This window comes from Branchiostoma lanceolatum, chromosome 11, assembly GCF_035083965.1.
Source record: "Branchiostoma lanceolatum isolate klBraLanc5 chromosome 11, klBraLanc5.hap2, whole genome shotgun sequence".
Lineage (NCBI taxonomy): Eukaryota > Metazoa > Chordata > Leptocardii > Amphioxiformes > Branchiostomatidae > Branchiostoma > Branchiostoma lanceolatum.
In genome coordinates, this window is record NC_089732.1 from 8,209,743 (window position 1) to 8,227,341 (window position 17,599).

At 42.9% G+C, this 17,599-nt stretch overlaps 2 protein-coding genes across 3 annotated transcripts in view; one reads left to right on the forward strand and one right to left on the reverse strand.

Moving 5' to 3' along the window:
• The window catches only part of LOC136444603 (rho GTPase-activating protein syd-1-like), a 65,844-nt gene extending 55,241 nt beyond the window's left edge, over nucleotides 1-10,603 (forward strand). For both annotated transcript variants that reach the window (XM_066442229.1, XM_066442230.1), the window contains exons 4-10: nucleotides 1,133-2,156; nucleotides 2,349-2,458; nucleotides 2,581-2,711; nucleotides 5,520-5,745; nucleotides 6,126-6,382; nucleotides 6,938-7,722; nucleotides 8,041-10,603. In XM_066442229.1, coding sequence (XP_066298326.1) covers nucleotides 1,133-2,156; nucleotides 2,349-2,458; nucleotides 2,581-2,711; nucleotides 5,520-5,745; nucleotides 6,126-6,382; nucleotides 6,938-7,722; nucleotides 8,041-8,761 — 3,254 coding nt within the window. In that variant the 3' untranslated portion in view covers nucleotides 8,762-10,603. The remainder of the gene's footprint in view (nucleotides 1-1,132; nucleotides 2,157-2,348; nucleotides 2,459-2,580; nucleotides 2,712-5,519; nucleotides 5,746-6,125; nucleotides 6,383-6,937; nucleotides 7,723-8,040) is intronic.
• On the reverse strand, nucleotides 10,602-17,021 carry LOC136444605 (uncharacterized). The gene is made up of 2 exons (XM_066442233.1): nucleotides 16,891-17,021; nucleotides 10,602-15,177 (listed from the first exon to the last, which is right to left on the reverse strand). Coding segments are annotated over exons 1-2 (1,164 nt in total). The 5' UTR covers nucleotides 16,893-17,021; the 3' UTR covers nucleotides 10,602-14,015.
• Between the last annotated feature and the right edge of the window lie 578 nt (nucleotides 17,022-17,599).

Consider the following 17,599-nt stretch of genomic DNA (forward strand, 5'->3'; position numbering starts at 1 on the left):
CAAGAAGAGAAGTTGAATGCAAAAGTAAACATCGCTGGTGCCAGCAAGACTGGATCTAAAATGTAGACAAGTAGTTGTCGAGACTTGCTATAACTTAAGTGCCAGTGACCTTTGTTTTTCTTTGTGATTTAAACCCACCTACTGAGGGTCCTTCTATCAGAACTGTAAATTTTTACTGGTCGACAGCAATCGATACTACATGGGACAATATCACTGATCAAATCTGCTGCTTTTCCTACCCTGGTGCCAAGATCCAATTGTATTGATGTTGTAGCAGTAAATTGGTTTGCCCAGAGGGTGAAGGGTGGGGGCAGACGGGCGTTGATTTGTCTGGGGACTTCAGTCTGAACTTGGTGTCGATTTTTTCCTCCCTTCCAAATAAGGTTACCGAAAAAAGGATTATATTGGCTGTGGGTGGACAAGATAAAAAAAACGATCCCATACACTAGAGGGTAGGTTTATCTTTAGGTAGAATTAGAAATAGACTCTGTCTGGGATGTTGTTTGGTGTGATGAATGATTTTTGCAAGAATCCTGAAGCTTCAATGTTGTGAACACATGTCAAACATCAGTTTGACCGTGCTACATGATGGAAGCAGGTAACTCAGGTGTTAGCCCAGGTGGGCAGTGTTTATATCATTACATGGTTGGTTAGGTGTATACAGCGACCTTCAATGGTTGGTTAGGTTGGATATGTTGACCTTGGGATGCACGTGGACAGTGGCAGGGTCAGATACTTTGGGGTCAGTCAGGTGAATGATTGGGCTTAGGATTGACGCATGGCCCTTACACACCATTCTTTGGAGCGTTTAGGTAGAGAAATGGCCATAACCTGTCAAATGACATGTGAAGGTTATTTGTGCATTTTTGTTGTGTATTTGTCATTTCTTAAGAAAGGTTAAGTGGCCACAAGTTACTCTAAATGTGATTTGGAAAAAAGATACTGTCATTGTGTGCTTTGACCCTCCCCCTGCTGCAGTAGCCCTTTGGCTGGAAATTTGCATTGGTTATGGGGTGAGCAGCAAGGATGAGGTTAAGAGATTGCTGAATCTGAATAATAATATTTGTTTTGTGCACAAATGTTTGTTGTTAAATGTTGTAAATCTTATTTCTTTTCTCTTCTCTTCTGACAGATTTGTCTCGGAGCCGTTCCCCCAAACGAGAAGGATTCTGGTCGGCGCTGTCCCAGCTGTCGCCAACGACTGGACGCAAGTTTGGCTGGAAGAAACCGGCGACGAACCGATCCCAGTCCGTGGAGGAAGAGAACCGGCAAAACATTGGTACTGACAGCGATGACAGCCCGAAAATGACGCAGCGAAACCACGCTCTGCTGCCGGAGATAGCGCTCACGCCAGAGCAGAAACTGTCATCTCTACAAAATAAAGGGAAAGTTGTCGCAAAGTATCATCTGGACAGTACTAGTAACAGTGACAGCGGAGGAACCACACGTGGAGGGGGGGTGGGCAGCGTGTTCACTCGAACCCGCCTGTACCGCTCGTTTAACCGCGACCGCTCAAATAATGACAGAACTATGGAGAAAATTCCCAACGGAGACCTCGCTGGCCGAGTTGTAGACTTGGGGAGCTACAAGAAATGTAAGTCGGACGATGGGAACAAGGGGGGCCTGTGCCCTGTTTCAGGGGTTCTGGCCATAGAACTGTACAGCTTGAAGGGTATGAAGGTGTTTAAGAAGAGCTCGAAGGACTTGTACTGTGTGATCGAGGTGGACGGAGCTCCGCGGGCGCGCACCGTGGTCCGGGACGGGGAGCAAGAGGTGGTGTGGAATGAGAAGTTCGCACTAGAGCTCAACGACGCGTACCAGATCTGTTTCAACTTCTACAACTGGGACAACATCCGTCGCCACAAGGTCAACTGCGCAGGCACCCTGAACTTGTCGCACCTCACCAGACAGGCCAATGAGAAAATAGCGCTCAAGATGGACCCCAGGGGGACCATGTACGTGACTTTGACCCTTGACCCCAACATGGAGGATGGCGTCCATTCCCTGAACCCGTCCCCCGGCCTGGGCAGACTGTTTGGGATGGACCTGGACAGGGTTGTGGAGGAGGAGGGAGGGGGGGTCCACATTCCCCTCGTCATCACGAAGTGTGTCAGTGAGGTGGAGGACAGAGGCTTGAGCGTGGTCGGCATTTACAGGTATTTTGATGTTGCTTTTCACTTTAGGTAACCACTTCTAACTTTTCCAAATAGCACTGCACTAACATTTGAGCATTCTTCAGCATATCTTTTTCAAGCAATCTATGCATGCCCTCACTTACCAATTTGTCCCTTTAAAAATGCAATGAAAGCAATGTCATCACTGATGTATCTTTCTGCCTTTCTTTCCAGACTCTGTGGTTCGGCCTACAGAAAGAAGGATCTGCGGGATGAGTTTGAGATCGACAGCATTCGAACAGACATCTCAGCAGACAAGTACCCTGACATCAATGTCATAACAGGTATGCACTCATTGTTAGTGTTTTTGCTGGGTTTAATCCACTGATATAAAATGCTGTAATATGGCTTTCATTTCTGTCATGACTTATGCAATTTTGACATGATGACCATCATCTTTCCACAGGTGTGCTGAAGGACTTCTTGCGTGAGTTGCCAGAACCGCTGTTCTCCCCCGCCCTGTCTGATATCGTCTGTGCCAAACCCTGTGACAGGGACCCAGAAGAGATGCTGCAATGCCTGGGTGCTGTTCAAAAGGTCGGTGGCAACATTTGTATCAAGACAGATCTATTAGCGTTCACAGAATCGTACAGCAACAGGCAACATAATTCATTGTCCGGGCCTCTAATCCCTGAATTCTAAATTCTTGTAAATTATTCCGTTTAGGTATACCAGAGGGAAGATTTAGATCATTCAATCCATGAGCCAAATTGCCATATTCTGTGACATCACTAGAGGCCCTAAAATTCTATTGAAGTTGAATTCTATTGTGTATGCAAGTGGCTTTCTTTGTTTGATCTCTTTTTATCTGAAGGGTTCAATTTTACCACTAAAAAGATTATCCTACAACCAGTTGAACTGACCAATCGGAAGCTGCCATTTTAGTGATTGGCAGATGTGTCAGCTAGTAAGTACCTGCTGGTAGTTTAAAGCTCCATTAACCACCTCCTGGTGATTAATAGTCCCAATAAACACCAGCTGGTGGTTTAGCTTACTGGTTGATGGTTGTGGAAGCCATGATATACACCACAAAACAGGTGGAACTAGCTATTTCTATGTCTGATCACTTTTCACAGGAATTTGAAAAATCTTGTAGTCTTTCAAATGAAATTGCCATATCTATAAACTTTTATGACAGAAACAAAGGCACTGCGACTTTCCCCACTCCACCCAGGTTTAAAAATGGGTACCTGACTTTGGTTGGGGAGGTAAAAGGCGGTGGAAGGAGAGGGATGGTTTCTGCCTTCCAATACCGTGTCCTAAACACAGTGGATAACAACCCACTGCCCCTACGGCCTCAAAAAGGCTATAGGACTACCTTTAGTTTGTACCTTTTCACATTGCATAGGTTGATTGCAGGTGTCAGTAGATGTTGCAGCCCTTCGTGAGTGTGTAAAGAGGGGGATAGTTTCTGGCCATAAGTTTCCACTCTGTTCGGCTCAGGGTCATCACCCCTCTTCCCCCTCAAGTCTGATAAGGCATTCTCCAAATGCTCCTATCACCCAATCAAGCTCCTCTTGATTGTAGACATGTGGACTCAGGCCTGGGTCCAATTCACCCCCTCCCCCATCTCTCATATGGTTACCTTTAAAACCATTGCATCAGAAACTTGGGTTTAAAATCTCTGTGTCAATTCTGTAAGTCTTCAGATTTTTTCAATGAGACTTGATTGTTCCTGAAAACTTGACAAGAAGTCTTTGGAAAACTTTAAAGTACTTGGCACTGGTCCAAAAATCAGGTTATCATTAGATTGTCATCAGTAACTGAAGAGAAGGCATATTAGAGGGGATATCCGAATGTTAAACTAGTTTCTGATACCTTTGGAAAGAGAAGATCTGTTCCGCAAGAACATAACAAAAACAAGAAGGATGCCCAACATCTGGGCATGATGAAGGCTGTAGAGTATACAATTGGGGTTAATGTGGAATACATGGTTTAGAGAAAAGGCTATGACAAAGTTCGGAATAATACGGTACCAGAGTTCAATCCTAGGGATGGCCCCAGCTGTTGCATTTGTCATTTTGGATGGTGAAGTAAAGCCAGTGGCCCGGTGTATGAGGGAGCCTTATGTGTTAGCCTCAAGCGTCAAACCTCTGCATGTAAAAGAACCCAACACACTTAACTGAAAAGATTAGGGTGTTGCACGAATAGGCCTCAGATTTGACACCAGGTCCCTATTTAGGGATTTCAGAATGTATATCTATATTCAAGTCTCAACATATCACGAGAAACAAAGCTACAGAACTATCCAAGATGTTGTGGAGCACTTTTTAGAAATGATTAGTCAATAAATAGATTCAATCTCACTGTTTTTTTTTTTGCCTTCTCGGAAAGACTGACTTATTAACTAGACCAGAAATTGCTGAATGGAGAAAAGTCCAAAATATTTCATACCTGTCTGTAAACTCAACTTCACTGACACCACTACCAAATGAAATCACTTACGCTGTCTCAAAGTGCTCTTGACGGACAGTTTAACACGACCTTTAATCAAAACCAGCTGGTTCAAGGTCAGATGCCCTCCCCCCTACTGTGATAAATTTGGGGTTAGGTGAAGGTTAGTTTGCAGTTCCAGATAGCTTAATGAGGTTTATGAGGGAGGTTTATCAAAAATTGATTGTTTCTAAGCTGTTGCAATGGAGTTGTGTCTACCATAGCCCAGTGGGGTAGAAGTTACAATGGCCATTTTGGTCACAAATTTCAAGACATACATTTACATTGGTCCTAAAGACTGGAAGTCTAGATGTGCTAAGAACATCGCAAACTGAATACATGTAGGTCAAAAAGACAATTTCAATACCAAGACAGTATTCCAAGAAGACAAATTGCTTCATATTCCATCAGTCTGATAAGTCATCTTCTGATTTCCGGTGTTGTGTTTCTCATTTGGAATAACTGGAACCACACTTTGAGGTCTGGCATTTGAACTTGAAGGTTGCCCTTGGTGGGAGTGGCACCCTTGGAAGACATGGCCTTAGCCTTGGTGCTAGCATGCATGTGCGTCACTACTAGCTGTAGGAACACAGGCGGAAATGATGACCAGTATTTTCATAGAAAATATGAAAAGTTGCCAGAAAGGAAGCAAGGTTTTACATGGTGAAGTGAAAAAATGATTTTCCCCAAGCAATATTTTCTTTTTATGTATTTTGACATCCCAGTCAAATATCATACAGCACATTTCAATATAATCACTAGAAACTGATTACAAGTTTTTGGGATCAATGACAAGGGAATCAAAAGTATCTTCAGGATTGAATATTATTGGTAGTCTGTAATGTTTGAATTTGCTAGTTCATGACAATCTTTACCAACTGCCTCTACTAAATCTAACATCTTGCCTTACAGTTAACCCTTGGCTACTTGCTTGACCACTTGAAGCGGGTAGCAGCCAACTCTTCCGTCAACAAGATGGACTACAACAACCTGGCGGTGTGCTTCGGCCCCGTGCTGTGTTCCCCACCCCAGGGGTCAGATGTGGATGGGGCACAGGGAGCCCTGCTCGCTGCCATAGACTTCAGAAAGCACATCGCTGCACTGCAGACACTGCTGGAGTTGTGGCCTGCAGATAGAGGTGAGCACTGGTACAAGAAGGACACCTAGTAATAAGTAGCAGTACTGCAGGCCTGCTGGATACATCAGTTCTCCACAATTGTAAGTTCCCAAGCCTTTTATGTGGAATGATTGTGACTCTTGGAGTTGTAGCTGGCAGACGGAGAGTGCTGGTACTGGAAGGCCTCCTAGCATAGTACAGTAGTACTGCAGAAACTGCCGGTTAGAGCCTTCAAGAGTTTTAATTTTTAAGCAATCTTCTACCTGAAAGTATGCATACCACTACAGGAAGAGTTTTCATGTTTTTCCCTGCAATGAAAAATTAAGGAATAGTTTTCAGATTATTATAGATTTGATCAGACCCTCCATTTTTTTTTTAAATCTTTGTTTCACTTTTCATAGATCCCAAAGCAGACAAAGACCAGGAAAATGCCAACGACGACCCAGAGGACAAAGACGAGCCCAACAACAACGACCTTCCAGAGTCGGACTCAACCCTGCTGTACAGCCGTCTCCGTGGCAACACGAGTTCAAGTGAGGACAGCCGTCCCGAGGCAGACCGCACGGACAGCGACACGAGCCAGCGGTCGCATGAGCCCAGCCCGCGCCTGGGACGAGATGGGAGTCCACGCACCGGGCGGCTACAGGTGTACGACGAGGTTAGAACAGCTGTTTAACCTCCATTTGTATTGATTTGGGGGTGGGGCAGGAAGAATAAGGTTAAATTGTCACTGTAAATGTTGAAAGACAGCGGGAAATTTGGCAGATCTGATTAATTCTAAAGTCAAATATCTTTTACACCCACCAAAGTTACGATAGAAAAAATATGCCGTTGTATAGAGTTGGAGGCGATTAGATTTTCCAAATTCCATTTATGTATCTATTTTCCAACTTCTAAGAGTTCAATATATTCTCTCTTATGGATGTACATGTAATTCATGTCTATCATCATCATAGTGCAGTCTCTAAAACCTTTTCTTTATATTCTTAGCCTGATATAAAGCCTTGTTCAGCTTTTGCTTCTGTTGGCACGGGTAGCGACTCTTTGGAATTGAATAGATACTAAAGAAGGCTAGATACCACGTTTAATGATATTCTGTGTCATGATCTGGTAGGACAATTTGTTTCTTCTACATATGATTTGGTGTTATACTGTTACCCCTGTGATTACTTTGGACAGCTAAGCTTATTCAAATATTCCCTCAAACCTGCAGGTGTTTGAAGAGACAGCAGCAAACTTACCGACCAGATACCAAAGTTACGAGGAGATGGAAGAGTTCAATGCAGAGGGGGGGAAGATTGAGCAGAGCACGCTGGAACGAAGGATGGTGGAGCGCGGGAAGATGGTGCAGCGGGACCGGAGCTTCCGCGGGGACCGTCCCGCTCGGGTACGGGTGACTGTCGAGGAGGACTATATGGACATGGAAGGAGGCGGAGTGCCGGAAGAAAAGAAGTCGCCGAAAAGGAGTGAAGGTGGGAAGACAGAAGGGAAGGAGAGAGATGAGAACATTGCGAATGAAAGTAAGGACACTGTTGTTGGTGATAGAAGCATTGAGGACGATGCTGAGGAGTTGATGGCAAAGCCAAGGTCAAGAATATCAAGGAAGCATGAAAAGGAGTATGTCAATCTCGCACCCTACCGAGCGGCTCTTGGCGTATCCTCTGTCGACGATGAAGGTGACTCCAAGGTCGCCACCAGTCCCAAGTTAAGACAACAGGAGACGCCAAAATCACCTGCCAAAGCTTACATCGACTACGCTCAACTCTCAAAATCAAGAGAGCGCTTGTCGGACTCCTCTAGCTCCAGAGAACAGCTGACAGATTCCAGCGAGCGCTTGACAGAATCTCCCAAGCCGTACCATCACCGTGAACAGCCTTCTCCGAGGGACGGAGGCGGCCAGGCGAGCGGATCTGAGAAAGCGTACATCGACATGAGCCAGCTGAGAGGACCCAGAAAACTGTACCTGCAACGGAGCCGGACTGAGGAGATACACGCAAGGTGAGCACTTTTTCAATGATGCAACTCTTGTCATTTTAGATTTTTGGAAAGACACTGGGAATTTTGAAAATCTAATTAACTTATATTCAACTTCTTCATGATATGAATGTACAGTAAAGTTTCATGTCAACATAAGAGAGGATTCTTATAATCATGGAGATTATATTAGATACTTGAAATCTAGATATTAAATAGAAAGTGTTTTATCAAATTTCGAGGGTGCAGTGCTATTTTAGCATCTTGCAAATTGAAAGAAAGTGTTTCTAAATATCAGTTGTTGGATGGTAATGGTAACGATGAGTACTTCTTCCACTACAGATACCCAGGAGCTGAGTCAGCTTCAGAGGAGCACACGCCAACAATACAGGTTTCCAGTTCAGAAAGCATCGTGAGACGGAGACTACGGTCATTTGAAGGGGATTCCAGAGGTGAACAGCAGGGGCCTGCTCCGTTCGCCAGGGCGGGTATCCAGGGTGAGGGGGCAGAGCAGAGTAGCTGTCGACAACGGGGCAGAGCACGCGCTGCGACCGACAGCGCCCTGTTTATTCACGAGGGGGATAGCGACTTTGAGGAGGACAGGCTGCTAGCACGTGACTTTGCCCGCCACGCAGAGCGCTTGTCTTTGCAGACTCCAGTTCCTGAGAGTCTGTCTGTAGACGAAGGAATCGATGTCCGCGCGTTGAGTCCTCAAGATCTTAGTGTTGACGTAGATCTAAGTACAAAATTCCACGATATAGACAGACTTGTGTCGGAGACGATTAAGGACACTCTCCTGGCATCCACTTCTCCTTATAAGGGTGGTGCGAAGGCTTCTCGTTCAAAGGACAGTTTGGACAGCGGCGCCGTTCTGTCCCCGTCCATGAGTCGGGACGTCATGGCTATGGGCGGGTCCCAGCCCTCGCCGGAAGGTTACGGATCGCGGGACGAGGGCTGGTCAGACATCGACCAGTGGATCCTGGAGCGGTGGAACAGCATCGACCACCTCATGGAGACCTGGACCCTGACAGACAATCCCAGCGCTGACGTCTCCGAGTGTTGATGTCCGACTCTCACAGATCAGTCGTTATAATCCAGATTAGACATAGCAAAACTAAGAGATCATGTCGTAGTAACATTCATCATTTGATGTGGTGTAAAAGGTAACTCTTGTGATTGTTGCATGTTACAAACATGCCGTAGACACGAGTTCAAAACATTACAGAACACTATTCACCAAGATGTGAACTTCTACTCTTCAACAGATGTTATCTATTTCATGTTACTCTCAGAACCAAACATACAATCACTTCTGGATCAGAAGAACTAAAAAGTGATATTGACACAAAATCCCGACAACTTTAGTTGAGACCTGTAACCAGTACTAGTAGGTTGTAGCATGCAGACATGTAAAAGTAACTTCATAGACAAGGTCCAGTATTAGGTGAAAGTAACCACTGCCAACTTAGATGTGAAAAATTTCAGTAGGGGGAGGGGGGCTGTGCTGTCATTGCTATGAATTGTAATGCAAAAAGTACTATTCCTGAGTCGTATTAGTTTTTTTTTCTCTATGATGGGAACAAATTATTTGTGCCATCCATTCAATGTGAAACTTTGTCAATGTTATTTTTTGTGAGTTACACCTGTAAGATACTGGAGAAGCTGGTGTGACAATGATAATCAGGTCCGAACTTTTCAAGGAACTTCTCTTTTTGTGTCAATGATAATAGGTTAACCCTTTTTGGCTAACTTGTGCTGTAAGTGGTACACTTCTCATTCCTATATGAACCCATGACAAGGAGAAGGTTAATATGCTTCTGTAAGTTAATATGGAAAAGAGATAATTTTTTTTTCAATTGTTAAGTGTGGTACTAGCGAGACTAACAAGTGTCTGATCTGGCTGTGTTTATGTCTGGTGCTAAGACCCAAGAAGTAATACAGCGGAAAGTCTGCTTTTGTTCTAGTTCAGAGGAAGTTTGGTTGACATTGTTGGACAGTGTCCTGTTGCCATGACAATATGATAAAGGCCGTGGAATTTCATCCACAGATTCAGGAGAGTCGCGAAAGTGAGAATTTTGTATGAGCTGAGGGAGAATTATGACTGGAAATTTTGTAATAGTTCTATATGTACTGGAATGTAATGAATCAGGATTTACTGAAAAGGAATTATGGACAATAGAGGTCTTTTTTAAAAATATGAATATTATTGTCATGATTCAATCAGTGTTATGACACTAGTGTGCAGAAACAACTACACTAACTGTTTTGGTGTTCTGTGTATTACATATAGCTACCCCAGCAAGACTTATACCTGTACTTCAGTCAGGAGATTACAAGACAATTGTTGTCGTTGACTTGTTTCTATTAACCCAGAAATGTTATTTGTTCCCCTCTCCTTTGCAGGGAAGCATGTACGTGTATATCTCAATTCGATCGTGCCATATTTGTATTTATAACATCCTTTTTTAACTGGTCTTTCAAGTCACATTGTAACAAGTGCACACCAAATACGTTTATCGTCCTTATTTATTTTTTGAAGAGTGGCACTTAATTCATATTTTGTACTAATGTCTGTGTCAAATTGCCAAATTTTTTTCTTCTACTCATTTATAGAATCAAATAAGCTCCTTTGTTAGTGAGAACCAAAATGTCTCATGTATGGTAAGAGTGTACTATTTGACATGTATATTTATTCTAGTAAAGGGGAGGTAATGTGTAGTCGTTAGCTCCAAATGTAATCATGTACAATCCTGAAAACAATGGATGTGTAATTAATCAAAGAATCATGTTTATTTATTCCTATTATTATTATTATCTTTATTATTCTAATGAGAAAAAAGTTGACTTATTCTGTGTCATGGTGTACATTAGACTGTATTTAAAATAAAGCCATTCTAAAGCAGTTCATCTTCTGTGTTTAATGCTTGAAAATGTGTTACTTAACAGTCTCAAGAATCTAATAAGAACACAGTATATAAAGAAAATTGTTATTTCATTTAGAACGAAAGATACTAGTGGCAACATTTTAAGTGTCAGGAAAGTATATATGCACTGATTCCAGAACTGTATATGGATCTTATAAAAAACAGAAATGTTGACAATAGAGACCAAAAAAGCACCAAATTTAGTCGCTTGCACATGTTATTCTGGGAATTTCTGTCTTGGAAGAAGCTAATAAAAGAATGAAACGGTTCATTGCTGATTAAATCATAATATTCAGGTAGGTAGAGTAAGCCTCAATGTCAAGAACGATGGTAGGAAAGAACTTGAGTAAAAACCCTACAAGAGCCGATCCCGTTTCCCAAGTCACGAAATGGTCAAATCTGGGAATGAGAGACCCTTCCTCAGCGAGATACGGGCCTTTTCGGAACAGGGGATCCAAAATGGGGGCTGAATTTCCGCTGTTCCAATTTCAGAAAAAGGATACTTTTTACGTTATTCGGCTTCCTTTTTGTCACAATGCACTCTCTACCATACTTACTTTGATTTACGGTATCCTTCTGCTTTTACTTACACATATGCCAGAAATAGTATCATAGTCCTTAGCAAGTCTGTACAAGTGATAACAAAGCCAAGGATTTACCGGAAAAGTATTATATAATCTTTAATATACATGTAATAATAAATCATATAATATAATTTGGGGGATTCACTGGGAGTAGTCCTTGCAAAGATCTTTCAGATGGTTATACAAGAAAGTTATATCTTAAAAAGATAAATCAGGAATGAATTGTGCACTTGTTATCTTAGAACAGAGAAACATGAACTAATGGAATCACAGGGAGTTTTCATAGAATCTACATGGTATTAAATGTGTACTTAATATTTTACAACAGAGAAATGTGTAGTAAATGATGGGTTCCATGTATGTTTAATCTACTTGTTCAATAGCAAGTTATACATGTTCACACCTAACATATGATTAAGCAAGTTGCATTTGTCAAAATGGGATAAAGGCACAATGACTATTAATATCATGAACCTGCAAAAGCTGTGTTTTGCCAAATCAGTGGGGCCATAATGTAGAGGGCAATAAGTGCTTGCAGGAAATTTGCATAGTAGAATAAGCTGATCATTTAGTTTGATGTAACCATCAGAAAATGTGTCGGTTCTGAGGGTTTGGCACAGAGAGAGCTAGAGTGAGGCAGGTAAAAGTTATAAAATGGTTTATACACAAGGCTGATGTTTAATACCACTTTTTTTTATACAATATTCAAGAGTCACCACTGTTTTTTTAAGCATTTTCATTTCAACTGGTCAGTCAGCTTGCTTCAGATGCCATCTTGATGGTCCAAAATACAGATAGCCAAAACATAGACTGCTGCAATTTTAGAGGGAACACAGAGGCATGCAGGCCACCTGTGGTCAGAGCAGGGTTATTTCTGGAAGGAAACACCCCCTAGCTCCTCAACGGGCAGAGGCGCCACTCCCTGACCACCACCCTACGGGTGATAGCGAGTACCCAAGTGACAGCGAGCAATGTTTCTCATTGCATTGTGACAATGTTTTTTTTTTTTAGTTACCTTTTTTTGATGGCCAAACCTCAGAATACTACAAAAAAGCCTTGAAGTTCTCTTTCTAGAATACATCGGTGGATGTACCAAAAAAAATTCAGTCATGAAGCCGACACTCGATGATACACCTGGGTAATAAGTTGGCAGCCCTTTTTTGGCACCTTTGTGTGATCACATTTTTTTTGATGACCAATTTCCCACCTGTTCTTCCTTCTTTTTTTTTTAAAGAAAAGGGACGTTTCAGAAGCCTTCCAGAATAACCTTGTAGAGGGGGGCCTCCCTCAGAAGAATTTTAAGATCTAGATGCTCTCTGGTCCATTTCAGAGCCATTTCTGAGCAAAAATGAAAAACAAGCTATATATTATACTATAAACAGCGACTTTTCAGTACATTCATGGGTTCATCGTAGAATGATTGAATGATGTCGTCAGTTTGTGGAGGGTCTCTTTCTCCAGGCTGCCATGGACGATTCATGTGGCTGTCTTCCGACACCGTCAGCTCCAAAATGGCCGCTGATACCTCATGATCATCTGGGGTGCACTGGAGAAAATCAGCCTAGCCGCTGACATACAGGCAGGGCTGTCTCCAGCTTTTAATTTTTTTCCGTCCCAACAAGCAGATTTCCCTCCCGGGACGGAGGGACGGGTCCTGGAGACAGCCCTGCATACAGGCAAACTGAAGATGGGGGTGGAAGTTTCGGAGAAAGTGGTGGAGCCCTCTTCAGGCCCTTGGGACTTAACTTGCCCCCAAGGGCCCCCCAAAACCCCTGGAGCAGGGCAAAACCCAGTCCCCACCCACTGGCCTTTCACACACAGCTACATAACGTTTTCATTCATTCATCCATCCTTCCATCCATCCATCCATCCATCCATCCACACGCGCATTCATTCATTCATTCATTCTGACTCCAACCACTTCCTCCCTAGCCCCCGTCCCCCATCAACAGTTTCCTGTATCAGAAACTCATGCGTAGATTTAGTGGGGGGCGCGCCCAGCGTTCCAGCTGACAAAAAAACGAGCCTGGAGAAAGAACCCATGAATGTACTGAATAATCGGTTACCTTAGCTTGTTTTTCATTTTTGCTGATCTGAATGTTAAAATTCTTCTGAAGGAGGCCCCCCCGGACAGTCCACACCTATTTAAAGAGTGGGGAGAATGGCCACATAGGGGGAAGTCCCCGGGCCAGGGAAGTGCCACTGGTAATTATAACAGCCACGGCATTTGGACACATCATACTGGCCATCGTCCAAGCTCCTCTGTGAAACTAACCAGTTCGCCAACCTCTCAATCTTTTTCATCGTTGTAAATTCATCGTTTAGATGACTCTGTTGAATGTCAAAGCCCTGACACCTTGAACAAACCCAGAGGATAACTTACTGTGTATTATTTACCACTTTCTATACTTACTGCCTCCTCTACATGTACATAGCTCAAAAAACTGTGCAAAGAAACCACCTCCACAGTTACCTCTGATGATGCTGAAAACTAATTTCTATCAGCTTACTCTTATGTTCGTTTTGAGTGAAACAAAAATTTGTGTATATAAGTCTAGGGCAATTAATGATAATTCATGTGAGTTTAGGGTACTATTGTGTGATAAACTAGAGGGTGCTAATTTGGTAATTATTGTCTAGGTTTTTTTTTAACAGGTCATGTATGTAATAATAACTAACTAGTTATATTGTTCTGTGTATATATCAAAGTCTAAGTTGAGATTTTCTGTAACTTAGTGTAAGTCTAGCTATTAGGGCAAAATGAGTTGGGACTAATGACTACTCCCAGATTCTCCCCCAATTCCATATTTTAACCTGGCGCAAGCGGATTCACACGGTTCTTCCTCGACACTGCAGAGCCCAGGCGGTTGATGTGGGTTCCCACCCAGGCCACCTTTGTGCGCAGGACTTGTCGGCTCGTCTTCAGTGCCTTGCGTCCGCCCTCCAACGCTTCCTGTCCCGTCTTCTTGCCGCTCTTCAGGGCCCTTCTAATTATGTTCTTCTTCTTCTTTGGTTTCTCGTCTCCACATCCGCGGGCTTGTGAGACGGACTTCTTTGGCCTTGCCAGGCTGCTACCGGACGATGACAGCTCGCGATGTTTAGAGCAGCTGACCGTCTCTCGTGGAGCAAGATGCTTAGTTGAAACGCTCTTGGACATATTCAGCACTGGGGCTGAGGACACCTTATGCGTGGCGGTGGCCCGGCCGGGTGCCTTGGCAGCCTTCTTGGCCGACTTGTTATCATACCTCAGTGTTGTGTTTGCAGCTGATTGTGATTTCAAGCAGGTGTTATTATTTATTGACACCTTTTTGAGAGGGAGTGGTGCCTTACTAGGCACTGACTTGATCTTCTTTGGTACTCTCTGCCACTGGTCGTACATGTGGGGCTTGAACAATTTGGACAGGCAAGGCTCGGGTGGCCGTGGCTCCATGGGGCGTACTCTGACAACCGGATCCGGACTGGATGGCGGAGTGTCAGTTGCTGGGTTTGGGCTGTTGGCTGGCACAGGAGGAGGGGACGAGAATGATCGGCGCACAACGACTGCTGCCTTGGGAGCTGGTGTGCTTGAAGTAACCTTCTGGCACAATGTGATGGCTTTGCAAGTTGGTGCAAGCGATGAACTGCTCTCTAGAATGCTCTGGTGCTTGTCAGATTTCTTAGTAGGAACCTCGTAGTAGGAGGAGGGCGGTCGTGAAGATGGAGCGGTGTCCTCATCCTCATTTTGGGATCTTCCAACGGATTCATCCGAAAACTTGTCATCAGGCAAGACCTCCTCTTCCGAGGTTCCATCATCCCACTGCGCAAAATGTGACAATCGGCTAACTCTTCTCAACTCGTCCTCGGATTGGTACGGACGGGACAGCTGTTGTGTGAAGAAGATGGTGATGATCGTGATGTTATCGCTGGCGCCCTCATTCTGCGCACGCACGTACAGGTCCTGGGAGACGTTGTCTAGGCACCCATTGTGTCTCCTGTTGAAGAAGGCGTTTGTGTAAAATCGTACACCTACAAACAGTTTTGGAAACTTAGAGTTTCAATAAAAAACACTGTCATATCCCCCACAGTCTGACATGTAAAACTCAGTTAGATGAACCTCAATTATTCACAGTTTCACAGGCTGCAGAACCTTTCATTCATCATCAGTATTTACCAACAAAGTTTACATTTTAAACATATTTGATAAAGTAACAGTTTCATATAGAATCTTTTGTTAAATAGGGATGCCATCTATTTCTATCTACTACAGTTTGGAATTGTGTTAATCTGCACAAATTCAGGTGCTGCAAATGTTAAAATTTCACATGTAAGTTAAACTTGTAACGGTACCATGTTGCAAAGTTTAGCTGAACATTGGGAAATGGAGCGTTGAAAATGCTTGATATTCTGTCAAAATCCTGAAAAGCATACATGTACATCATTTCAAACAATTTGCAAAACACAAAGCAACAAGTCAATAACCAACTAACTTAACCAAAGAAAGCACCAAATCAGTAACCAGTGACTCAAACAATCAACCCATCAATCAATCAATCAATCAGCCAGTAAACCATCACCATGCAAAGAAGTACAATAATTGTATCATACCTTACCTTCAAGATGTTGCCACAGACAGGTACAGATTCTATCACAATAAATGGTTGAACCATATGTTGTGGATGATATGTACAGCCCTGTTTTGGAGTTGGGAACAAATTGTTAGACATACTCAAATTAAGATGAATCAAAATGTCTCTACTTGCCTGCCTGCCTGCCTGCCTGCCTTAGGTATCCTTTCTTCCTGCACTTGTGTGTGTTCGTGTGGACATTTATTACTAACTTGAAAGTAAACGATGGACGGGATGTCTTTTGAAAACTTTTTTCTTTCTTATTAAGCTATATCAATCCCATTGCACAGCATCATTGTGCTGTATACAACTTCTCTGGAAAAAACTTTCATCGCACTAAGCTGAGAAGAGCTGTTCTCCTGTTTTTTGTTGGTCAATATCATCAGATGGGCAAATAAACTTAATCCTTTTGAAGTTAACTAGTTATGCTGCTAAAGTCTGAGCGATAGTAACCAAAACATGCTTGCACTATGTAAAACTGCTAGTGCCTCCTACCTTTTGGTGCTATCTCTGTCTGTCTGCAGTCTGATATTCTTGTTAGTCTACCTGACTCAATGTTTTGTGATGCTAAAGAAAACCTGCCTGTTTTTGCCGCCTGTGTTGCTCTTTGTGACCAAATTATTAGAGCTAATCCTGGCTGCCTGCAAACCCTGTCTCCTGTCTATGCATCTTCACACTTTAACAGTACCATCCCTGTTCTTAAGCTACCTCCACCTTTTTGCACACCGGCCTGTGACACTTACATGTAGACCTTCTAACCATTTCTACATATATTCTATTATTGTATTCTACATTAAAGACAATTGCCAACAAAATACTCATGGGCCATTCAATTGCTTAAATGGTGCTTTTGTACCACCATTGCTTTCAAACTCAGTGTAAGATACAACATGTGACAACCTGACTCACACACAAATATATTCATGCTAGACTTTGGGAATATTTTTTTCTATACAAAATTTACCCTGTGTGCACAGTTATCAAGAAATCAGAAAATGACCAGTGCACATATATACATGCATGATTCAACTACACCAGTAGACGAAAGGGTTCAATGTGACTAAATGAAAAGGGACTCACATGTAGCTTCGATAGACGGAGTGTCGGATGGATTCGAATGGCAGCTTATCAAAGAGCCCGTCAGAACCGAGTACCAGATACTCCTCGGTACCAGTGAGTGGGGTGTGAGTCACCTCAGGGACTCCAGTTAGGCCAGGCTGTAAGAACACAGGCAACAAAGTCAGATAACTTAATCAGAGGTTTGACCAATCATACGAGGGCAAACTGCTGATGCATGGCGACTGTAGGCATCTTTCTCAAGTGCGTCTTATCAGACTTTAGCTCACTTTATTGTTAAGCCTAGCGAATAACCTCGTAGGTCTGGACTGTGAACTGTTTGTTTTTTCTCCAGATAACCCTTTTAAAAACTAAAAGAACACAATGAAACACAATGAACTTTCACATGGATACTAAAACCAGTGACATTAAGACTTATACATTGATATAAATCAACTAAAAACATTCTAATGGTGCCCACTGAAACTATCATCAAATTTTGTTGAAGACCTTTCCGCAGGACCTTTAGCAGTATTATTTTCAAACTTGCCTTGACTATAGCAAAATCATATAAAGTCACCATAACAGGTTTAACTGTATAATACTTAGGCAGATCCGATCTCTGAAATGTACCTCAAAGACCTCAGCAAAGAAAAGACACAGTTATGTCATTAGATAATGTCACAATCATATCAAATTATACTCAGAGAAATTTCCCCAATGATAATATAAA